Source organism: Ictidomys tridecemlineatus, chromosome 15, assembly GCF_052094955.1.
Source record: "Ictidomys tridecemlineatus isolate mIctTri1 chromosome 15, mIctTri1.hap1, whole genome shotgun sequence".
In the NCBI taxonomy this organism is placed as follows: Eukaryota; Metazoa; Chordata; class Mammalia; order Rodentia; family Sciuridae; genus Ictidomys; species Ictidomys tridecemlineatus.
In genome coordinates this window covers 10186348-10208590 of record NC_135491.1, presented here as the reverse complement: position 1 = coordinate 10208590, position 22243 = coordinate 10186348, and the positions used below count along the sequence as shown (strand labels likewise).

Sequence of the window (22243 nt, the reverse complement as noted above, 5' to 3'; positions counted from 1 at the left end):
AGGAGGATGTGCAGGTGGAGGAGGGTAGAGCTGGGTCTCAGCTGACCTAGTCTAAACGGTTGTCAGGACCTGACTCTCAGTCCATTGGCGGGTCCTTAGAGCTGACTGCAGCCACCGTGCTAAGCAAGTCACTCCTGTAACAACTGTCTGGGCTGCCTGGCTCCATTAGAATATTCTAGCTTCTCAGTGTTCAAGGTGAGTGCACCAAAAATTCTGATCCATCAGACACCATCAAAGTATGCCAGCAGGCTCAGAGCCACCAGGCCAGTCCAAACCACCAGAGCTCGTGAAGCCTCGGGGCCCAAGAGACCCAACCATGGCTCCACGGAACTACACAGGGCCACGCTGGCCTGACAGCACAGCTGCACTTATGGCTCACCAGAGTCAACCAAACAAAGCCACACAGACACAGGCACGCAGAGAGGGCACGGGTGGGATGAGGGTCTTCAGCAATGAGTTTCACTAGGTCCATCTCCCACCTCTCCCTGCCAGGGGAATTCATAGCCTTGGGGTGTCTGGATGGAGATGACCCTGACAGTATTCTTTTTTGTTTTTACTCCTTAGAATCCTCCAGAGTGGATCCAAGTCCCACCCTTTATTCTCTTCCTAGGAAGATCCCCCAGTCCAACACCCACCAAAGAGGAGTGTGGGTGGAGAAGGAGCATCAGGGACTAGCCATTGTCCAAAACAGGAAGTACATGCTGCATCCCAATGACATCACAGGAAGTGACCTTGAGACTCCACAGGAAGTCCATACCCCCTGATATCATCACTGAAGTGACCTTCAAGAAAGGGCTCATTGAGACCTCATAAGTACTTGTCTCTCATCATCACAGGAAATGACTTCTGGGGAACTGCTTCCTGTGACATCATATGGAGTGCCCAGAAAGTACTTGACTCAGCAACAATACAACAGGGACCCTTATTTCCATTACTCAAGGAAAAGCCACAAAGATGACACAGCAAGGTTTTCCAGCCTCTCGTAAGCTCACAGGACCAGCTGAACCCCAGAGCTGACCTCCTTCCCCAGCACCATCCCTGAGCCCGGTCAACCTGACAACCAAAGGGTAAAAATCCCACCCAGAAGGGGCAACTCCAGTGGGGACAGAGTAGCTGAGGAAGTCTGGGACCGCTGGGGTCCCTGCTCCAAGTGCCCCATTTTGGCTCAGACATCTTGGCCACCTCTACTCCCATCACTTCCCTGGGATCTAGAACTGAAAGTGGAGAGGCAGGCTGTTGTGTTTTGGGGAGGCCCCTCATTCCAAGTGACCCAGAGGCACCCTCCCCTCCTCCCAGATGGAAACAAAAAGTTATAAAGGGGGGATCCTTACCAAAAAAATAAAATAAAAAGAAAAGAAAAAAGAAAAAGGGAGAAAAAAGAAAAAAAGGAGGGAAAGAAAGAGAAAATAACGCTTTGTTTTCTATTAAAATCAACAAAATGCAATATATACAGATATCACACAGACCTGGGCCCTGGGAGAGGAGGGTCAGGCCCAGTCAAGCACAGGGAGGGGAGGGGTCAGCTCAGGGCTGGGGAGGGGGCTCAGGAGCCCCCTCCCCAACCATCGCTCAATCCTGCCTATGACTACCAGAGGGGAGGGTGCAGTCAGGCCTACCCCAGCCCCATCCCATGAGGAGCAGGACTAACCAAGCTGAGGTCAGGAGTTGGGGGAGGCGGAGGGAAGGAGGAGAAGGTGGAGGAGGGAGAAGGGTGGGCGCACACACCACAGGCCTCATCCCACTTTCTGGGGGTTTGAGGCCCTCACCCCCTGCTCGTAGGTGACCCGCTGGCTGATGAGGTATTGAGCGGCTTGCGTGGCCGCGGGGCTGCCCGTGATGGTGACCCGCCGGTTCCGCGTGCCAGGCAGGAACTCGCCCTTCTTGGAGATCTGGATGCGGGCGCCTGTCAGCTCCTGGTACTCCACCAACGTCTTGCCCCCCTTGCCCAGGATGGCTCCCACCAGGTTCTCAGGCACCGCAATCTCCACCAGCTCCTTGGCACTCTCAGCGGCTAACTTCTCTGCGGTCAGGAAGCCCCCAGCCGCCCCTGCCGCGGCAGCCGCGGCCACCAGCGGGCCACCTCCTCCACCCGCCCCACCGCCTGCCCCGGCCCCGAGGTAGCCATTGGCCGCCGCGGCCAATGCAAAGGACCCCAGGGATCCGGGTGGCGGCGGCGGCGGCGGGGCGGCCCCTCCGGCTGGCCCGGCCCCGGCCTCACCCGCGTAGGATGCCAGGAGGTTGGCTGCGGCGGCGGCGGCAGGGTTGGCACCGGCGGCCACTGCGGCCAGGACGCCGGAGGCTGCGGCCGAGTTGAGGCCCAGGCCCAGGGAGTTGGTGTTGTAGCCGTAACTGGCCAGCGTGTTAAGCGCCGTGCTGATGGCCAGCAGGTCGGTGCCTGAGAAGGCGGGCAGCGCGGCGGGAAAGGCTCCCACGCCCGCCAGCCCCGCGGGCCCCAGCAGGCCGGAGGCGGCGGCGGCGGAGGCGGCGGCCGCAGCCGGCAGCACGTCGGCCGGGCTGGCGTAGGGCGAGCCGGTGGGGTTGGAGTTGGCCACGGGACCAGCCACGTTGGCGTAGCTGATGTTGAGGCAGCTGCTGCTCTGGGGGTCTTCCTGTACCTTCTGCACGATGGCGCTCACAGCCTTGTGCACCTGCTCGGGTTCGCCGCTGACCGTCACCACGCGCTCCTGCAGGTTGATGCCCTCGGGCTTCTGCGACAGCTGCACCCACGCACCCGACTGTTCCATGACCGCTTTCACCGTGGCGCCCCCCTTGCCGATGATCAGGCCCGCAGTGCTGTTGGGGACGATCAGCTTGGCCTGTGTCGGGGGAAAAGAGGGAGGGTCTTCATGGTGGCACTGGAGACCCAGGAGTCTCCTCCTTCCTAGCATTCCTTTCTAGTGTCCAAGATCAAGCCCTCACCCCTGCCTTTATCCCCGCTGTGGTGCTGGTAATCAGCCCCGGTTCTCCCTAACGCAAACCCAGCAAGCCCCCTTAATAGGTACCAAGATGCGCCCACTGGCTGCTAAAAATACTGAAAAATTTCCACAATGGTTGGTAAATGAATAACTGGTATTGTAGGTTCTCTCAGTAGCCCCTCGGCCACCCTGTCCCATGTCCCTGGGGCCCCAGGTACCTCCCCTATTTATGCACCTAAAATCTTAATGGCTGACCACTGGGGGGCCTGCCAGGATGCACACCAGCTTGCACCAGGACCCCACCTTCTGTTGTTGAGCACTCTGATTGATGCCTAGTAAAAGCTTCAAGTCTCCATTTACAGATGAGTCACTTGAAGCTTCAGAAGTAAAGGGACTTGCCCCAAGGTCACCCAGATAGTGAAAGAGCTGAGGTCCAGCCTCCCAGCTTCCTGTGTTCTCCACTCTATGACACAGTCTCCTCACTTAACCTCTTTGTTGTTCTGGACTGAACTGTGTCTTCCCCTCCCCCTGCAAATTCTTATGTCAAAATTGGAACCCACAGTACTTGAGAATGCGACTGTTTGGAGACAGCATTTTTAAAGAGATAATGAAGTTAAACGAGATCGTCAGGGTGGTCCCTCATTCACTGACTGGTGTCTTTAGAAGACCAGGACACAAACACACAAAGAGGAGAGACCATGCCTAGTCTTTGGTATTTCATTATGGCAGCCCTAGCTTGCAAACTCAGTGGTTTTACCTGTAAAATTAAGGTAACATAAAGCCTTAGGTCTGAGAAGGCAGTGAGTTCCAAAGCAGGCCTCTCATTTGAAGATAATGGCTCCTTTTTCAGCTGCAGGGCAGCTCACCCATCAGCTACCTGCCTATCCGAGCAGCTGCAAATCTGGTCAACCTTGATTCCAGTGGGGATATTTTAAAACCCAGAATCCCTTTCACATCTCCAAGAGCACAGCTTTCCTCTTCCTTCCCTCCCTCCCTTTCTTTTTTTCTTTGGCTGGGGATAGTAACCAGGCCCTCCGGCATGCTGGGCCAGCGTTCTACCACCCAGCTACATCCCCAGCAACCTCAAAGAGCATTTCTGCCTACAGATTTCTCCTTCTCAAAAATCCTTCCCATGTTCCCTTAGATCTGTGGATTCTCCACCCCCCACAACCACTACTAGAGCTCACACCCTTTCCACCCTCAAGCCAGTTATGGAGGAGGATTGGGCAATTTGTGAGGGGCAGTCTTGGTTTGTGAGGACTGGGGGCAGATGTGGACATGGAATGGAGAGGGCCCTCAGTGTCTACAGCCCACAGCTGAAGGTCATTTTCCCACAGGGGAGAACTGTCCTAGGTCCTGTTGCACATTCATGCTGGTGAAATGCCAGAGTTTATAAATCTCTGGGTCCTGAACAGAACTCCGTGATACATGCTAAGTATTTCTGAGCTATGGAAATCATCAGTAAATCAAGGGGAGATTGCTTTGTTCTGAACTTTTCCAGTGGCAGGCCATTGTGTTACAAAACCCTGACATCAGTAGGAATGCCACTGTTGTCATTTAAGTCTCCAGGACTCCACGCCACGTCACTTTGCCTCAGTAGCTGCACTGCTCAGTTATGTCTGGGTGTGAGCTGAGACTATTTTACAATGTCTTCTACTGCAGTCCCTGTTGAATATTTACAAATTAAAATTCATCTGATTTTATAACAAATAACCTTTGTTTTATTTCTCCTGTATTTAAAAAGGTCTCATGGGATAAATAAAATGTGTGGTATATTCATGCAATGGAATATTATTTGGCAATAAATTCAAATAAAGTACTGATATAATACATACTGCAGCAGGATAAATCTAGAAAAGATTATGCAAAGTGAAAGGAGCTAGTCACAAAAGGCCACATAGGATTCTAATCACAAGAATTAGAATCCAGAACTTTGCAAACCCACAGAGACAAAAGATAGATTCTTGGTTGCCAAGGGATGGGAGAGAGGGGCTGGGGGTGATTGCTAACAGGAACAGGGTTTCTTTTGGGGATGATGGAAACATTCTGGAATTAGATGGTAGTGATGGTTGACCATATAGTCTATGATGCCATTTACATGTGTCCAGAATAGGCAAATCTACAAACACAGAAAGTAGATTAGTGGTGGCATGAGGACAGAGAAGGGTTGGCTGGAGAGGAGGGAGGTTGAGTTTAGGAAGGTTTCTTTTTGGCTTGAGAGGCAGTTCAGTGGTAGAGCATTCACCTAGCACATGCAAGGCTCTGGTTTTGATTCCTCAAAAATTTTTCTTTTGAAGGTTTGGAAAATGCTTTAAAATTAATTGTGGTAATGGGTGCACAACTCTGTGACTATAACAAAAGCCACTGGGCTGTACCCATCAAATTGGTGAGTTGTAGGTATGTGAATTATGTCTCAGTAAAATGACCGACAATCTTATGGGTGAATAACAACTATGTACTGTATATTTCAAAAAACTGGGAGAGGGCTGGAGCTGTAGCTTAGTGACAGAGTGATTGCCTAGCATGTATGAGGCACTGGGTTTGATCCTCAGCACAGCATAAAAATAAATAAATAAAGGCGGTGTGTCCATCTACAACTAAAAAAATATTTTTAAAAAGCTGGGAGAAAGGACTTTGAATATTTTTACTTTAAAGAAAAGATGTTTGAGGAGATAGATATGTTTAAACTGACTATAAATAGTATATAATGTATACATGTACATGGCATCCCATTAATATGTCCAGTTCTTATGTTTTTATGCATTAGTTTACAATAAATTTAATAAAAATCACATGAATATAGATATTTTATATGCATGGTTTAGTGAAGTTCCTTTACTACTCTCTCCTTTTCTACATCTGTAAAATGGGCATATGATTCCTGATTCATAGTTGTGACAGGCATTCAATGAGATATGGGTGACCTGCTCCAAGGTAATCATTCAGTCAATGTTAACTGTTTTGCTATTTTCTCAACAGAGCGAGGTCCCAATTGTAGTTGGTACTTCTGTGTGACCTTAGGCAAATGCTTTCACCTTTCTGTGCCTCAGTTTCCTCATGTCCAACAGTAGCATAACCTCAGTTGCCCTGTGTAATTAATTAGGGACTATAAAGTGACTTCTCAATGCCTGGCACATGGGAAGCCCCGAGAAAGTGGCAGATGCCTTTATGATAGACCCTGAATTGTAGTATCATAGCATCTTAGAGAGAGCTGCAGGTACAGACCATAGAATCTTGTAATCCCAGAATGCTAGAATGGTAGAATCTTAGGATATAAGCCTAGAATCTTGAAATAACGGTCATAGAACTTCAGGAGGTTTAAAGGCAGGAGGAACACAGAGACTATCTTCTCTGATGATCTGCAATTCCAAGGAAAATTTCAAACACTAACAGCAGCAGCAGAAAACACAGGACTTAGAATTTGCTAGGAATTTTTCTAACTTTTTTTGAATAGTAATTTACTTAGACTGCACAATGAACCTATAAGGTTTGTTATAATTCTATTATTATCACATTTTCTAGATTGGGAAATGGAGGAACAAAGAGGGTAAGTAAATTGTGCAGGGTGACACAGGAGTGAGTAGTAGAGTCAGGATCTGACCCCAGGTCTCATTCTCAGAAATTCTGACCCAGTGGTTCTGGGGTGGGGCTTTGGAATCTGAATGCTAAGCTACCATATTAGCCAGGGCTGAGAACAACTTGTTCAGCCCAGAGGTGGTAAACTGGTGGTCCTAAGGCCACAGCCAGACCATAGCCATATTTTCTTTGACTTTCATAGTGTTTTAAAAATTGAGCCAACCTTTTTAAAACAGTAGATTTCAGAGATTTGTGGCTTATTTTGAAAAGTTTGGAGGACATAGAAACACTGTCCATGTTCCCAAAGGACAAGAATGGACAGGGTGGAATTGAGCAGTGACTGTCCCCTCTTCAGAGGGCCCATGGTCCTTAATCTTTTATGTTCCCTTTCTTGGAGGCATTTCAGTTTATAATCCCTGGTTTGACCCAGATGCTACACTGTAAAGAAAGAGAAACTGAGGCCTACAGAAGGGCAGGGGGCCCTGAGTAACATAGCAGGTCCAAGGCAGAAAAGGAGGAGACATTATCTTCTGACTAAAATATCCCATAGACATAACAACAGCTAAGGATTTTTTTTTTGTGGGGGGAAGAACTTTCTATGCCATAACATGCCAAGTACTTTTCAAACATCAATGAACATTAACCACCACCCTTAAGTAGGCACCATAATGAATCTCATTTTACAAATGAGAAAAACAAGGCATGGAGAAATCAAGTCTTGCCCAAGGTCAGGAAGTAAGAAAGAGTAGGACTCAGTTTGACATCTAACTCCAGAGTCTGAGCCTTCAGTCATTCTCTCTCTCATTCTTTGGAACCCTCGAATAACAAGGCCGAGGATAAATCCTGGTTCTGTAACCTCTTGACTCTGCTGTGTGAGTTCCTGTGGATTAGGGGGAGGCGCTGGAAGGCTGAGGCACAGATGGTGCTGACCCCATTTTCCCTGCAACATCCACAAACTCTCGATGAACCCTGAGTCCCTTGTGGCCACGATCGAGGCGGAGGAAAGAGGCAATCCTCTCGCCTGTGTAAGCTGTGGGTAGCAAGCTGTGCTCTGCTGGTGGGAAGGGATTCAGGAGAGGCCTGGCAGGGCGTGAGGAGTAGAGCCGCTTCAGCACCAAGGACAGCGGCCGCGCTCCCTGCCCCAAGCCCGCAGTCCTTTTTGGGGAGCGATCTACCCGGCAGCGCTCCTCCAAGGCTCTCGGTCCCCCATGTCCCCACGAACTTGCGGGAACTCAGGTTCATGGTCTCCCCCACCTCAGGGTAATGCCAGGATCCAAGAATCCCCGCTGCCTGGCCTCAGTCTTTACTTTCTAGGCGGACTTGAAGGAACTCCCGACAGCCGCCTGTCCGCCGGCGCAGGGCTCCTCTCTCCTTTCGCATTAGGTGCGCACGTACGTGGGAGTGAGGGGGCAGAGAAAACGGGGAGCGCGCAGCCAGCCCCGTGCTCCTCCTCCCCTGGCCCACTGCGGGTCAGGACCGCCACTAAGGGCTTCACTGGGAGCCCACCTGGTCAGGGGAACCGTCGTCATGGCAACCAGAGAGGCTCGGGAAGCGATTGGTCCGCTCCCTGCCACGCCCCTACCGCTGCCCGGTAACTGAGGCAACGGAGGGGCGTTGCCCTCCCCGCTCCCAGCCCTTCCTGGAGAGGGCCGAGTAGGACAAGGACCCGCCCCCTCTCTCGCTAACTGAGCACCAAGTCGGCCCCCATAACGGTAATTATCAGGGAGGGAAAATAAGAGGCCATTTCTAAACTTTTTTGGAATGGGCTGTCACTGAGGTCACTTCCGGTGAGTACAGGAAGTCGGAGGCAGGTTGCTCAGAGAGACAATGGGATGAGGTGGGAGAGGAGGATCTAGAGAATCTCAGGAAGGGTGGATGAGTGGGAGGGTCCCCGCCAAATTCTCCCTAGGCCTTCTTCACTCCTTCAGCATCAAGCCCGCTCCAAGTGGCCTGAATTCCTTTCTAGACTGGTAGCGCTGACTCCCTCATAATATGAACCACTGGCATGTGTTTGGTAAACTTTTTTTAAAAATGGGAATTGTCCCAGTGGTTCGAACTCTCTGCAGGCATCTGGGAGGAATGTTGCCTCCTGAACCTCACCAGCTTTACAGCAGCCCACTCTGCCCCAGCTGACCTGCTTGGCTCTGTCGGGGTTCATCGTGGTTTGGGGTTGAAGGATGTTGACCACCTCAGGCTTGGTCATCGCTTGAGGGATTTCTCGGACCTTCTCGGCAATAAAGCTGTGCACAGCATTCAAGGCCTCTGCTGTGCCCTGTACTAGGCATACCCGCTCTGTGGTTCCTGTTGAGCAAGGGAGAAAGAGGGCACACTCATCAGACAGGAATGGGGACATTCCTGAGAGACAGGCCCCATTTAACGGAGGGCAAAACTGAGGTCCAGGGAGTGGACCTGTTTCTAGGCCACACAGTGAATCTGGGCAAGCTGGAACGGGTACTCAGGCCACGATGGGTAACTGGGAAAATGAATGGAATCCTTGTTTTATAATCTACACTTTATCTCCTTCCCCTAAAACAACCCCGGGGAATGGAAGAATGATGCTTAAGTGCTCCAGGATGCCCACAGCAGCCCTGGGCAGGGGAGACAGGGCTCAGCTGCCTCTTCCCAGTTCTTGCGGGCTCCCCGGTTGCTTTGGCAACCATTCACTCACTGCCCCCCTCCTTCTAGAAGCGGAGCACTCAGGCCTGCAGCGGTTGCCACAGTAACTGGAACCCCCTTATCGGTCTGGCTGGCCAGGTCCTCAGCCCACCCCCAGGGGGATGAGGGACGAGGCCCCGTTGCCATGGCAACCCCTGAAAGCCTGCAGCGCAGGCCTCTGGGCTTTTGGAGAGGATGGGGAAGGGCTGGGGGATGGGGGAGGCAGAAGAGAGGCCTGAGTGCCTGCCTGGACCCACCAGATGGAGGGCTGAGGGGTGGGGGAGGGCAGGGGTGTGGATAGGGAAGAGCCCCTGGGTCAAAGGCAACTCTTGGAGCCCTGGAGCCTGAGGGGCTGGGAAAGGGGAGTGGGGTGCTGTGTTTGCTGGATACCCTCCAGGTTCGGGCTGCGATTCTGACCTGGGCACCCTCCTCACTTCTGTGTGTGTGTTCCGGGTAGGGCTCAGGAAAAAGAAGCTGGGTGGTGTTGGGGTATATGTGTGGGGGAGAGAGACTCTGGGTGACATTGTGACTGTGTGTGTACCTGTGAGGCTGCCTGGGGTGGGTGGTGTGTGGGCTTGTGTGTACTTGGGCAGGACAGGCTAGATCACCTGAATCGGTGTTTGTGTGTATAAGAGAAAGAACAGGAGCGGCTGCAATAGAAACAGCCTATGCCACACAGTAACAAGGCCTGGGTGCACCCCTGTGTGTAGGAAAGACTTTGGTGTCGAGTGATGACCTGTTCACTATTTGTAAGACTGAGCTGAGTGTGTGTGAGAGAAAGAAACAAAGAATGTCACAAAGCGGCACTGAGGCTGTTGAGGGGTGTGCCCTTCATTGGTGGTGGGTGTGTCTGCATCTGTATGAGCAAGAGAAACATGTCCCCACCTCCGGTGTTCACAGACTCTCTGGATGACTGGTGTGTGGTTTGTGTCTCTGTGCACAGGACCCTCTGAGTGGCGTGTGTGAGCTTGGGGAGAGAGAAAGACAGAGAGGGGCCGGCTCAGGTGAGACTGTTGGGATGGCAGGTGTGCTTGTGACGTGCGTGCGTATGTCCCAGTGTGTATTACAGCTGGACAAAGACGACTGGCTGTGACCGGGCTGTGTGAGCATGTGACCATCACAGTGAGGCCAGGCCGGTGTTTGATGGGTGAAGGGACGTTGTGTCCATCTCCCCAGGGTTGTGGGCTCTGTCTGAAGGACCGGGTTAGCTCCCTGGATTTGAAGGAAAAGGTCTTGAAGGTATGCCAGGTTCTGTGTGTGCCTGTGTCTGGGACACTTGGCAGCGAGTGCCACTGTCTGTCCAGCACTTCTGTGCAGGGTGCTGGTGCTGCGACCCTGACCTCTGGCTTGCCATTGCTCAGCCTGGCATGCTGACCTTGCCATGTGCCCGGGTGTCACTGCCTGAGGGTCACTTGTGGAGTTGAAAGCCCCCACCCGCTCTGGGGCACAATCCTCACCCTTGCTCCCTCCACCCAGAACAATAGCTTGGTCGGAGCCAGGGTGAGTCAGCGCAGGCTGCCTCGGTCTGGGTGTAAATAGGAAAGGGTGTGGGTTGGGCTGGAACCGGGATGGAGCAGGGGACAGAGGGGAGGGGGAAGCCCCAGGAGGCCCCAGGGAGAGCCTGGCTGCAGTGGCCAGGCTTCCTTCCAATTCTGTGAGTCTGTGACCTCCTGTCCCCTGTAGTCCTTAACCTGGGGTCTGAGGGGTTTTTCAGGAGACCCAGTAAAACTCTGAAAAATCGTCCATAGTAACAGCTGGTGATTATATAAGGCTAAGCACCAGGTACCATTTTAAGCCCTTGCATATATTTATCCACTTAAAATACAAGATGGGCAGCTTTATGGCCCCCAATTTCCTGCTGAGGACACTGAGGCACAGAAAGGGTTTGGATCTTGTCCAAGTTCACTCGGAACAATTAGGTTTTTAACCCAGATACCTAGCTTTAGAGTCTATAGAGTCTTAACCACTCTGCTCCCCGCTGCTGATTTGGGGGCTCATGAGTGAGTAGCTCTAAGTGTATGGGTTGGGGGCAGTAAATGACTGTAGTTTTGTTTTTTGTTTTTAATGTTAAGAAAGAATATGTGTGAATTTAAGGAGGCACTTATGATTTTTGTACTTTGACGCAAGTACATTATAAATTAATAAAAACTGTGAGGACAATCAGCAGCTCGAGTCGGGCTTTTCCCCTGGAACTTAATCCAGAGCTACAGACGGGTGCTCAGAAGCTGTTCTCATCCGGGAAGTCTGGCTGGGGAGCAGTCTGCGAGGCCTTGGGCAGACACTTGCTTATTTCTGGGTCTTGGTTTCTCCATGGGTGGGAAGGATTGAACCTGGAGCTTTGGGATCCATTATCGAGAAGGGGATGCCTTTGTGTGTGTTCTTCCAGACACAGCGCAGGGTTTTGGGGTGAGTGTGTGTGTGTGGGTGTGTGTGTGAACCTGTGAGGCCCAGAGGACCCTCTTGGCTTTCCCACTGTCATTTGTCACCTGCTCTCTAGGCCTCAGCCACAGTGAGCAACAAATGACTTCTCAGCCTTTAAAGTGTGACTTCTTCTTCCCGGAGTGTCCTTCCCTGCTCTTTCCCTAGTTCACAGCTCACTGATTTGTCTGGACTTCCTTTCCTGACCTCCCTGGGCTTCCCCATTCCAGTCCTGGACACTCTGGGCTGTCACGTGTGGCCTTTGTCTCCTGACTAGGCATGAGGTCCAAGAGACAAAGGCTGGGACCCTCAGTCTCACTGTGCCCCATCTCTGTCCAGCTCAGGGCTGGCATGGAAAGGTGCTCAGAGGATGTTTGCTGAATGAACCAATGAAAGGATGTCACCCAGGAAAGGAGGGAAATATGCTCTTTGTCTCATGCAGTAGCATTTGCACTTCCTGTGTTTCTGTGGACCCTGGAAAAGCCTTGAGACTGTAGGGAGCTGTGCCCTGCATCTCCGAGGCAGGAGCTGGCACAGGCTGTATGATTTGGATGTTCCAGCTCAGGAGTGGGGACCGGCTGCTTGTCCAGGGGCTGGGGAGAGACCTGGTTCATGTTGCCATCTGTGTAGTGTTTGGTCTCAGAGAACCAAGGCCTGTCCCATTTTCTGGGTTTCTTAGCAGCCTGCTTGTGGGGCAGATCATTGAGCTGGGAGCGGATGACATCGTGGCAGAGAATGCAATCCAGGGGCCAAGTGTCCCTGGATGACTATCCTAAGCAGAAGTCTTATCGTCATCTTATGGGCTAGAGAGGCGCAGGGAAACTGGGCCAGGGCGGAAGAGAAAATGGGATGCTGTGCCTGGGCCACTAGATTTTTCTCTAAACTCTTTGCCAAAGGTACTTAGTGACATGGGAGGGAAGGATGCAGGGAGGGGCAGGAGAAAGGGGGGGCAGGAGAAAGAGAGGGAGAGCAGGTGAGAGTGGGGGTGAGGAGAGAGAGAGAGAGAAATGAATGTATCCTAACCCTGCGTTCCATCTCTGGTGTTTGACCTAAAAAAACTCCAAGGGGATTAAGAATGAACCAGAACCAGCGCTGGACCACAGATGGAATTTGGGGGCCTTCCCTGGATTCCTAGATGTTGGAGCTCAGACACTGGCTTTGGGAGGGAGATATGGAGAAATATTGAGGGGGGTTAGAGAAAGCAGAGGAACCTTTAAAAATATAGGGTTGTGGACATTGGGATGGAGACAGAGTGGAGCAGAGAAGGGGCTGGGTGGGAGGGAGGAGAGAACAGAGTGTAGGAGCTGAGACTCGGGAGAAAGAAACATAAAGGGAGAGGTGGCAAGAGGGAGCAGAAGCCAGCGAGGGGACTAGGGGACGGGCAGAGAGGACCCCATGGCAGGTGTTGCTAAGCGTCGCTGAGTGGATGAATGCAGAGTTCAGAGAAGGGGAGGAAGAAAGGGGGCGACCCTGAGGGGTGGAGGGAAAGGAAAAGGGGGAGGTGGGAGAGGGAAAGGGGCAGGCAGAAGGGATGCAGCCTCAGAGGACAGGAGAGGGGACAGAGAGACAGAGAGGCACACGGAGGGGCAGGAGGAGGCGGAGAGAGGCGGAGGGGAAGGAGAGAAGCTGGAACAGGAGGAGGAAGGGGCACATCAGGAGCCATGGAGGGGAGAAAGTCGGTGAGATGGAGATGGGCAAGATGGGGTGACAAATCCAAAGGGAAAGAGTGGGGGTACAGTAACACGGAAGCCTGGCCCCGAGCCCTGAGGGACACTCTGACACCTGCCTCCCTCCCCACCCTAGCTCCTCCAACTGACCCGAGGGGGCAGGTGTGTGGGAAGGGACACATCTGCCAGCACATCATGCAAATGAGTCCATGAATATGCAGCAGGCCCATTGTCTGGCCCTGCCCCCACCCCCATCTGCTCAGGCCAGGCTGCTTGGGCTGGGGGCAGCTCTGTTCCCTTGGGGGGAGGGAGGGGAGGCCCCCCATCATTCTCCCAGCCCCTAGGGGAGCCCTTCTTCCTCATCCAGGGCCCAGGTGGAAGGGAAGGAGGAAGAGAGGGAGGCCCAGGGCAGAGACCCGGCCAGGGCTCACCAGGGTAGAAGTCTTTGGACTTGGACAGTTTGATGGTGGCTCCCGTCTCCTTCTGCAGCTGCACGATGGTCTGCCCGCCCTTGCCGATGATGGAGCCAGCTGCGTAGCTGGGGATGAGCACCTTCAGGAAGTATTCACCTTCCTCTGCAGGAGCACACAGGGTAGAGGGGAGTCATTCCCGGGAGGCCCAAGCATGGGTAGCTGGGGAAATCACAGTGACACAGGAGCACCACCGTGAAAGGAGCGGGGAAGAAGAGAACTCCCAGCCCGAGCTCCATTCACCCATCCATTCATTCATTCATTTATTCAAGAAATTGAGCCTAAGCTCTGGCTACTCTGTGCTTGGCACCAGTTTGGGGAACCAGCCCCTGATTTTGCGGGCACATAAGGCTGAAAGAATTTCAGTAATTCAGCCGAGAGCACATAGAGCTACACTCTTCAGGAGGGGGAGACAGACTCATGTCACATGGTCGTAAGTACTGAGAGTCCAAGAGGCAGGAAAGGGGACGGGAGGGTGTAGCGGCTGTGATGTCAGATACGGAGGCCAGGAAAGCCCTTCCCAGGAGCGTGCCACTCCTTATCCATCACTCGCTGCCACAGCACCTGGGACGCACTAGGCTCTGTTCCAAGTCCCTTACAAAATCAGTCCTTCTGATTTTTACCTTGGTTTTATGGGGGAAGCATTATTTAGAGATCCATTCTACAGATGAGGAAACGAAGGTGAAGATGTTTCTGAAGCTTAGAGAGAGGAGGGGGCGGGGCTCAGGTCTGGACTCAACCTGGCCCCGGAGTCTGTGTTGGGAACCATCAGGCTCTAGAGGAAGGGACAGGACCATGTGGCTATGTGGCAGGTGAGCAAGTTGCAAAGGCCCTGGGGTGGCACAGTTTTGTGTGGACTGTTGGAAAGGAGCAAGGAGGGCTGAGTCTGGCTGGGGGGGAGATGGGTTCGTGGGAGGAGCGAGAGCAGGGGGCTGCTAGGGGGTGTTGAAGCTCTGGACCGCATCTGGGGCTCTTACTCCAAGTGAGATGGGGGCCTTGGAGGGATGTGAGAAGCAAGAGCAAGAGCTGCATGTCCCGAGAGGAGGTGACAGCCATGGTCCAGAGAGGAGGTGACAGTGGTCTCACTGCTGGGGTGGGAGGTGGAGGAGGGCCAGCCCTGGAGATGTTCCAAACCCTTGCTTTTGACCAGTGCTCAGCAAGCCTGCTCTGATGGCTCCCTCACGCCCCCCCAACCCACCCCCGTGGGAAGCAAAGAGTGAGCTCCATTTCTACACAAGAGGAAACCGAGGCACAGAGGGGCCCAGAGAAGTGAGGGCACCAGCCCCAGGGTACCGAGACAGTTGCCAGGTTGTTTCAATCCAATTCGGTTCTGCTGTGGCTCACCCTTGCCTAACACCCTCCCCTGGTGGTAGCTAAAGACCCATAGTTCCAGGACACCCTGAGGGATCTAGAAGTGGTGACAGTGGTTGGGGCTTTGGTCTTTCTTTCTTATAGACCAACTGGCTACACCTACCGCACTTTTTAAAATGCAGCCTCCAAGCGAGTCCTAACCTCTCTTACTGTCTAACCAAACTATTGCCTCTTGTGCTCCCAGGGTAGAAATTCTGGAGCCCTTTCAGTAGAAGACACTATATTTGGCTCCTCCCACTTTTCCAACTTCATTTCCTCATCTCCCCCTCAGGAACCAGATTCAGTGTCCTTTTTCTCAAATGTTCACTGCTCCCTCCCACCCCAGGGCCTTTGCACTTTCTCTCCCAGCATTCCCATCTCCCTTTTGCCTTTAGGACTCCAAATATTGCTTCTTGGAAGATTTCCTTGAACCTTGAGAATGAGAAAGACCCCTGTTTTATGTCTTCTGAGCAATTTATCACAGAGGTCCACAGTGGACCACATGGATAGAGCTCAAATGAACACTGGGAAAAGGAAGGGGTCAGGCCACTCTGCTTTTTAAAACTTAAGGCTTCAAACAATCCCCTAATTAAAAAAAAAAATCTTTTTCTTTTAAGCAGAAAAAGCCCATTTTCAGTGGTTCACATGGAATCCCAATATAGGGCCTGGGGTCTGGCTCTGTGGCAGAGACCTTGCCTACCTGAGTTCCATCCCCAGAAAGAGGAAGAGGAAGAGGAAAAGAGGAGGAGGAGGAGGAAGAAGAGGAGGAGGAGGAGGAGGTAAAGAAGGGCGCCTGTTCCCTTAAGAGTGAAGGTCGGGGTCCCTGACTGGTCAGGATGGGGCTGTGGGGAGTGGGGCTGATGTGGACCTGCAGGCGTAGGGAGGGGTCGGGAATACAGGGGTTTCCCTGAGCCCAGGGCAATCCTCTTTGGAAACTGCCTCATCTGAAGGTTAAGCCCATTAGGAGATCTACCCCCAGGGTGCCTCCCCACCCATCATCCTGACCCCTCCATTCACTTTCTCCCCAGGGCTCACAGAGGTGTCCCCTCTTCCCCACCCCGACACCTGTCACAGAGGCTCAGGAAGATGGGGAGGGAGTGCTCAGCAATATTTGGGACCCCTTCATGTTCTCTCCCCTTCCTCCCCCCCACTCCTCTCTTGAGGGCGAAAGGCATTCATCTGCTCTGAAGAGAACCGGGACTCCCTCTCCCCATTCTCCGCTTCCTCTGAGTTTTGTCTGAGAATGTCCATATGAAATGGCAGACATTCCCCTAGACCAGCTGTAAATTTTGTCACTGATGGCTGTATGGCTGCCGGCAAGTTTCCTCGCCTCTTTGGGCCTCAGTTTCCCCATCCATAAAATGGAGAAGGTGATAGCATCTCTGCTCAGGGCCATGGTGATTCACCAAGCTATGAAATGGAGAGTACTCAGGATGATCCAGGGCACACAGAGGCTTGGGAAATGTCAGATATCATTATTATCATTATTATTATCATCCACTTCATGAACACAAGCAAAATATTATCACAGTGTTCAGTGCAGCGTGACCTATCAGTGGGGAAACTACTGGAAGGCTTGGGGCTTTTGTTGAGAGGTAGAGGAAGAGGGGATACCCCACTTCTTTCATCACCGATCCCCCTAGGGGGCTGCCCCAGGCTTCACCTGCTTCTTGGAGGAGAAATGTCCTCTCGCTGATAAAATGGACATCCTGTCCCTACTCTCCTTCCTAGACACCTTTCTGGGTCCTTTCTCTCTCCTGCCAGTCTGCTATGGAGAGGGATGAGCTGAGACCTTCTGCCTGCAGAAACTCAGAACTCCAAGTCCCAGAGTCCCCACAGTGGACATCAGCCTACTTCTGGTCCTTTTTAGAATCGTCCAGTACATCCTTCCTGTTTGGGGGTGTTTCCCGCATGTGCATCCCACCTCTGCTGGGGAGAGGCCAAGCCTCTATTTCCCAGCCTTCCTTGTAGCAAGGGCACAGACATGACCTCAGCTGAACTCGGAGTCCCCAGACGTCACCGGCTCCTATCCTGATGTAACCACCGAGTCTGAACTTTCTCCGCCTATGAGAAAGTTCTTCCTTCTGCAGAGGCAGAATCTAGTTGCCAGAACTCCATCCCACCCACTCCCAGCCCTCTCTTAGCTTCCCTCTTGGGGTCCAGACAGCTCCTTGACCCCGTGACAGTGACTGGCAACCTGAAGATGACAACTTCATCTGCCCAGATGGGCCTGTCTCCCTTTCTCCACAATCTGGAGCACTTTCACCTTGGAAGGAGGCTGAGCCGTCTTTCCCCTTCAAGTCACTGAGTCTCTGGCCTCCTCCTCCCCTGTGTGACTACCTCCCTTTGGGATGCTTCTGGAGGCCTCCAAAAAAACCCCACCAGTACTCCTCTCCACCCGCAAATAATGTCTTTCCACCCAAGAGATTTGGGGTGTCTCAGTGTGACTGTCATAGAGTTGACCCTGTGGGGGACTTGGATCTGTGTGGAGATCACTGAGGACAAAAGTGGAGCCCAAGACCTGAGTGTCGTGAAGGAGTTGTTTCTGGTGGCAATACATCTGGAGGAACCAAAGTTGGGGTGCTGTTTTAGGTGCCCGCTGTTGCTTGAGGGCCGGGAATGGGAGAGTTGGCGTGTTCTACTTTTAGGAAGAGGCTGGGGTGTGAGGCTGGCGTTGTCATTGGGAGCATGTGGGGATGTCACTGGTGAAAGACAGAGATGGTGAGGGTGTGGTGCGGGAGTGGAGAGTCTCTCTGTAAAGGCTGATGTGCTTGTCTGTGTGCAAAACGCAGAACAACTGGACCACGCTTCTGTAGGGATGGGGAGAGGAAAGGTGGGACGGTGGCTGGAGCTGCGGCTGTCACCGACAGAGAGGAGGGTGCAGGGGTGTGATTTCCTTGGGGTGAATCTCTACTCAATGGCAGAAAAAAACAGAATATTATCCCATCCTTAGTGGCACTGATGGCAACAACGAAGATGGCTATTGTATCCAGAGCAACTACCACCGGCCAGGCCGCGTGCCCTGCCCTTGACATACACAATCTCACTGAACGCACCCAACCACCAAAGAGGTCAATCTTCCTGTCCTCATTTTCCCCACTGGGAAACTGAGGCTCAGAGCCACAAAATAACTTGCCTGAGGGTCCCTTGCCAAGCACCTGACAGCCACAGAGTTGAACACTGAAAGGGCTCATTCGAGGGCCCTGCCCAGGTGACACTGTCTTTGTGTTAAAGAGTATGAAAGGTAGGACCTGGCTGCTGTAGGCTGTGTCTGGAGTAAAAGAAATGAGTATTTTTTTTTTTCCTTCTGTATTTTGGTGGCCAAGGGAGCAAAAGAGGTTGGAATATAGTCAGGTCATGGGGACAGTTGTAGTTGCAGCTTAGGAGTTATGATATCTACTTTGGGGACACTCTTTATTATTGTCCCACCAGACAGGGGTCCTTTATTTCTCAGATGACTCCCCCACCAGGTTTCCACTCAACCTCTTGGCCAAGCCCTCTTGCCCTGATGCCTCCCCCTTCTTCCCAGAAGAAGACTAGTGCTAAGAAGTCAGAACAGCCACCATCTCTCTGTTCCTCCCATCGCTCCCAGGAACAAGCAGGAGGCACAGGCTGGCAGTGAGGGCAAGAGCTGGCTCTATCCAGTCTGCCACTACTTGCTGTGACACCCTAGAAAAGCTCCTCACCACCGAGAGCCTCAGTTTCCCTATCTGAACACACGGTTCACTATAGTGTGTAACCACACCATGGAGCTGGCCTGCTGAGTTCAAATCACGGCTCTGCCTCTTATCAACAGACATGGGCAAGGAACTTGACCTTTCTGGGCCTCAGTTGTTCATCTGTAATATGGGTAATAGAATAGAATTGCTGTAAGGATTAAATGATCTGTGTTAAGCACATTCCATAATACTTTCTGGCACATTTTAGCACCGTAACTGTAATTTAGCCATTGTTATAATTTATTATTATTATTATTATTATCATCATCATCATCATCATCATCACATTATAAAGCACTGAGAGAATTAAATAAAATTCCATATAAAGCATTAAACAAGAATATTGGTAACTATTATTACATCATCACTAGGGTTACTGTGAGATCCCCATTTGGCAGATGATGGGGACACTGAACCTTGGAAAAGTGGATGGGTTGACCCAGCCTCCCTGGTATGAAGGTCCATTATTGAAAGGAGTCTTTGGTTTTGAGGTCAAAGCCCTAGACCCTCGATTGCCCTGCTCTTGAGTATTTCCATCCCTTTGCATCTCCTGGCCTCAGTTTCCCCAAGGGTGCCTTGGAGAGGGAACTGGAGGATACCTAGAAGAGATGGTCCCTATAGGCTCATCCTAGTTTCACCACGGGCAAGACAGGCAGGCCAGCCCAGCGGGCAAGTACGTGTGCCCTGGAACTAGCATCCCAGGGCTTAGGAGCTGTGTGACCTCGGGCAAGTGGTTGCATTTTGCTGAACCTCAGTTTCCTCATCTGTGAAAAAGCAGTTCAAAGCATGTCTCCCGAGGGTTCTTTTGTTTGTTGTTTGATTTTTCAGTGCTGTGGGTTGAACCCGGGGCCTAGCACAGCCTAGCCTCTACCACTGAGCCACATCCCCAGCTCCCAAGGGTTCTGTTGAGAAGTTCACTGTGTCTCAGAGCCTGCCTCACAGTAGGGGCCATGCAGGTGAAGGTGACAGTCTTTAGCAGCAGCATTGTTACAGTCTGCCGTGAGCCATCAGATTTGGAGCATCTCAGCCCCTTTAAGACAGGGTGGAAGCCCCCACCCCAAGGAAGAGAGCTGGTCAGCCAGGCTGGCTCAGGGACCTAGGAGGTCCCTGATCCTCTCCAGGACTGGGAATGGCAGTGGGGCAGGAAGAAGGGAAGGAAGTTGGCGGGGACACATTCATGTGTGTGCTGGGGGTGGGGGTGCAGGAAGAAGGACAGGAAACTCCCTCCTACCCTTCCCCCAACTTCCCTTTCCTCCAATTTCTGCTGGACACCCTCCCAGGCATCCAGGGGGTCCCTGATCCTGCCCTACCTGGATGGACAGGCTGGTATTCATCTAGGGAAGGAGGTGGGAGGCCCTCGCCCCACCCACCCGGAGCCAGGCAAAGGGAAGGGTGCACTCTGCCGGAGGCCATCCCTTTCCCATCCGGAGGAAAAGGCCAGAGGAAGTGGAGATTTTGGCCAAGGTGACCGCGGGGTGGGGCTTGTCTGCTCAGGGGTCTCCCTCCTTCCAGGGAGCTGGAGTGCTGGGCTCAGAACCCCCAAAGCCCTGCACCCCCACCAGCAAGGCATGCGCTTGGTCCCCAGCTTGGCTTCTCTGGTCCACCACACATTTCCACGGTCACACACAGAAAGGGCCCTTCTTGTGTCACAGACACACCTCTGTGACATCAAACCTTTTTACCTTACACACACACACGCACACACATGCTGTCCCTTGTCACACACACAGAATCACTCCACATCTCTGGTGTCACACACCAGCCTTTTCACACACACCCTTCCCTTGTTGCACCTTGCCCCCCAGGGTTCATACACACCTCCCCTGGTCCTGGTTCCTGGGGGACAGTCCTCCCCTTTCCTCGTTACACACCCTCGTGCGTTTCACCCACAAGGCCAGCCCCTCCCTTCTCATACACCCACCTTCCCCTGTCGCACACACCCCCTCTGATGTCACTGTTGCACACCTCCATGTGTCAGACCCAGCCACAGCCTCTCTGGAGTCACACCCACACCCTTTTCTTGTCACATCCCCTCACCAGCTTCTGGTCCCACCCGCCCCGTGCATGCTTGTATCACACACACAGAAACCCGTTCCTTGATCCACGCAGCCTCTCCTGGCTCAAGCCCAGGGCCATCCCATTTCACGTCCCCCACACACCCCCTTGCATGTCACACACACCCTCTCACTCATGTGTCACGGTCCACCACAGCCCCTCTGGGGTGACAAGCATGCACTGTCCCCTGTCACATGTGCTCCTTGAGGGTCTCAAACGTGGAGCCCAGTCCTTCTTATTTAGTCCTGTTTCTTACACACACACACACACACACACACACACACACACACACACACCTTCTATCCTGTCATGATCCCTAATGTCACATATTCAGGCCTTGCAGGGCCCACACAGACCCACACACACACACCTGTCCTAGACTCACATTCTCCCACCCAGCTTTACACACCCGCCCTTTCCTCTATGTCACCCAACACACCCACCTCGCCTGTCCCCACGCACAATCCCCACCGTGGCCCACACATCCCTCCCTCCGGGACAACCCTTGCTCAGGACATCCCCAGGGAGCGAGGCTGGGAAGCTCCGGTCCGTAGGCCTCCTTTACTCCTTCCCCTCCCCCAGCCAAGACACGCAAGTCGGGGAACACCCCTGCCCCGAAAGGGTCACATCACACACCCCTCAAGGACACGCAGACACCCTCCCAGAGGAACCCACGCCCCCCATCCTCCGCGCCCCCCCAAGGACACTCGCCACCCCCTCCCCCCAACCCCTCTCATCGAAGACAAAGCTCCCTGCCCGGCCGCGGCGAGGAGGAGGGGGTCCGGCCTCCTCCCCAGCTCCCCCTGCCCCCGCCACGGGAGGGGCACCCCTCCCTCCCCAGAGCCCGTGCACCTGCCAGGGGAGGGGGAGGCCGAGAAAGGCGAGGCCCCCGCCCGCGCCCCGCCGAGCGCAGCCCTTCCTCACCTCCCGTGTTGCTGCGCTTGGTGCAGACCACCTCGGGGGGCGTTTCGAGGGGCCTCTTGCGGGAATCCGGGGCCTCGGGCTCCATGGGGGGGGCCTGGGGCGGCGGCTGCTGCTGCTGCGGCGGCTGCGGCGGCGGCGGCGGCGGCTGCTGTGGCGGCGGCGACGGCTGCTGGGGAGGCTGGGGTTGCGGCGGCGGCGGCGGCGGGGGCGGCGGCGGCTGCGGGGCCGCGGAGGCCGTGAAGAGGCCGTGCACCGCGCCGGCGGCCATCATCCTCATGGTGGGGGGGCGGGGGACGGGGGACGGGGGAGGGGGAGGGAAGGGGATGTGGGAGGGGGAGGGGGCGGCGGAGGGATGGGGGAGGGGGAACCCCGGAGAGGGAAGGAGGGAGGGAGCTGGTTCTGGGGGGTGACAGAGCTTGGAGAGCGGATGTGAGCGGGATGGGAGGGCAGAGGGGGTCTCCGACAGAGCCCGGAGAGAACTGAGGGGTGGGGTC

The 22243-nt window shown here is 53.5% G+C and overlaps 1 protein-coding gene across 1 annotated transcript; it reads right to left on the bottom strand.

Moving 5' to 3' along the window:
• Nucleotides 1–1407: 1407 nt before the first annotated feature.
• On the bottom strand, nucleotides 1408–22032 carry Nova2 (NOVA alternative splicing regulator 2). The gene is made up of 4 exons (XM_078031835.1): nucleotides 21750–22032; nucleotides 13663–13806; nucleotides 8626–8792; nucleotides 1408–2816 (listed from the first exon to the last, which is right to left on the bottom strand). Exons 1-4 carry the CDS (start codon nucleotides 22024–22026, stop codon nucleotides 1734–1736), a joined length of 1671 nt encoding a protein of 556 aa, XP_077887961.1. The 5' UTR covers nucleotides 22027–22032; the 3' UTR covers nucleotides 1408–1733.
• Nucleotides 22033–22243: the final 211 nt, after the last annotated feature.

What these genes read in the sequence shown, in the direction of transcription:
- Nova2 (XM_078031835.1), bottom strand. Translation starts at nt 22,026, where the DNA reads ATGAGGATGATGGCCGCCGGCGCGGTGCACGGCCTCTTCACGGCCTCC. An exon ending in CAAGCGCAGCAACACGGGAG is followed by an intron (nt 13,807 to 21,749) that starts GTGAGGAAGGGC and finishes GTGCTCCTGCAG; the next exon opens with AGGAAGGTGAATACTTCCTG. An exon ending in ACCCCGACAGAGCCAAGCAG is followed by an intron (nt 2,817 to 8,625) that starts GTCAGCTGGGGC and finishes CCCCCGACACAG; the next exon opens with GCCAAGCTGATCGTCCCCAA.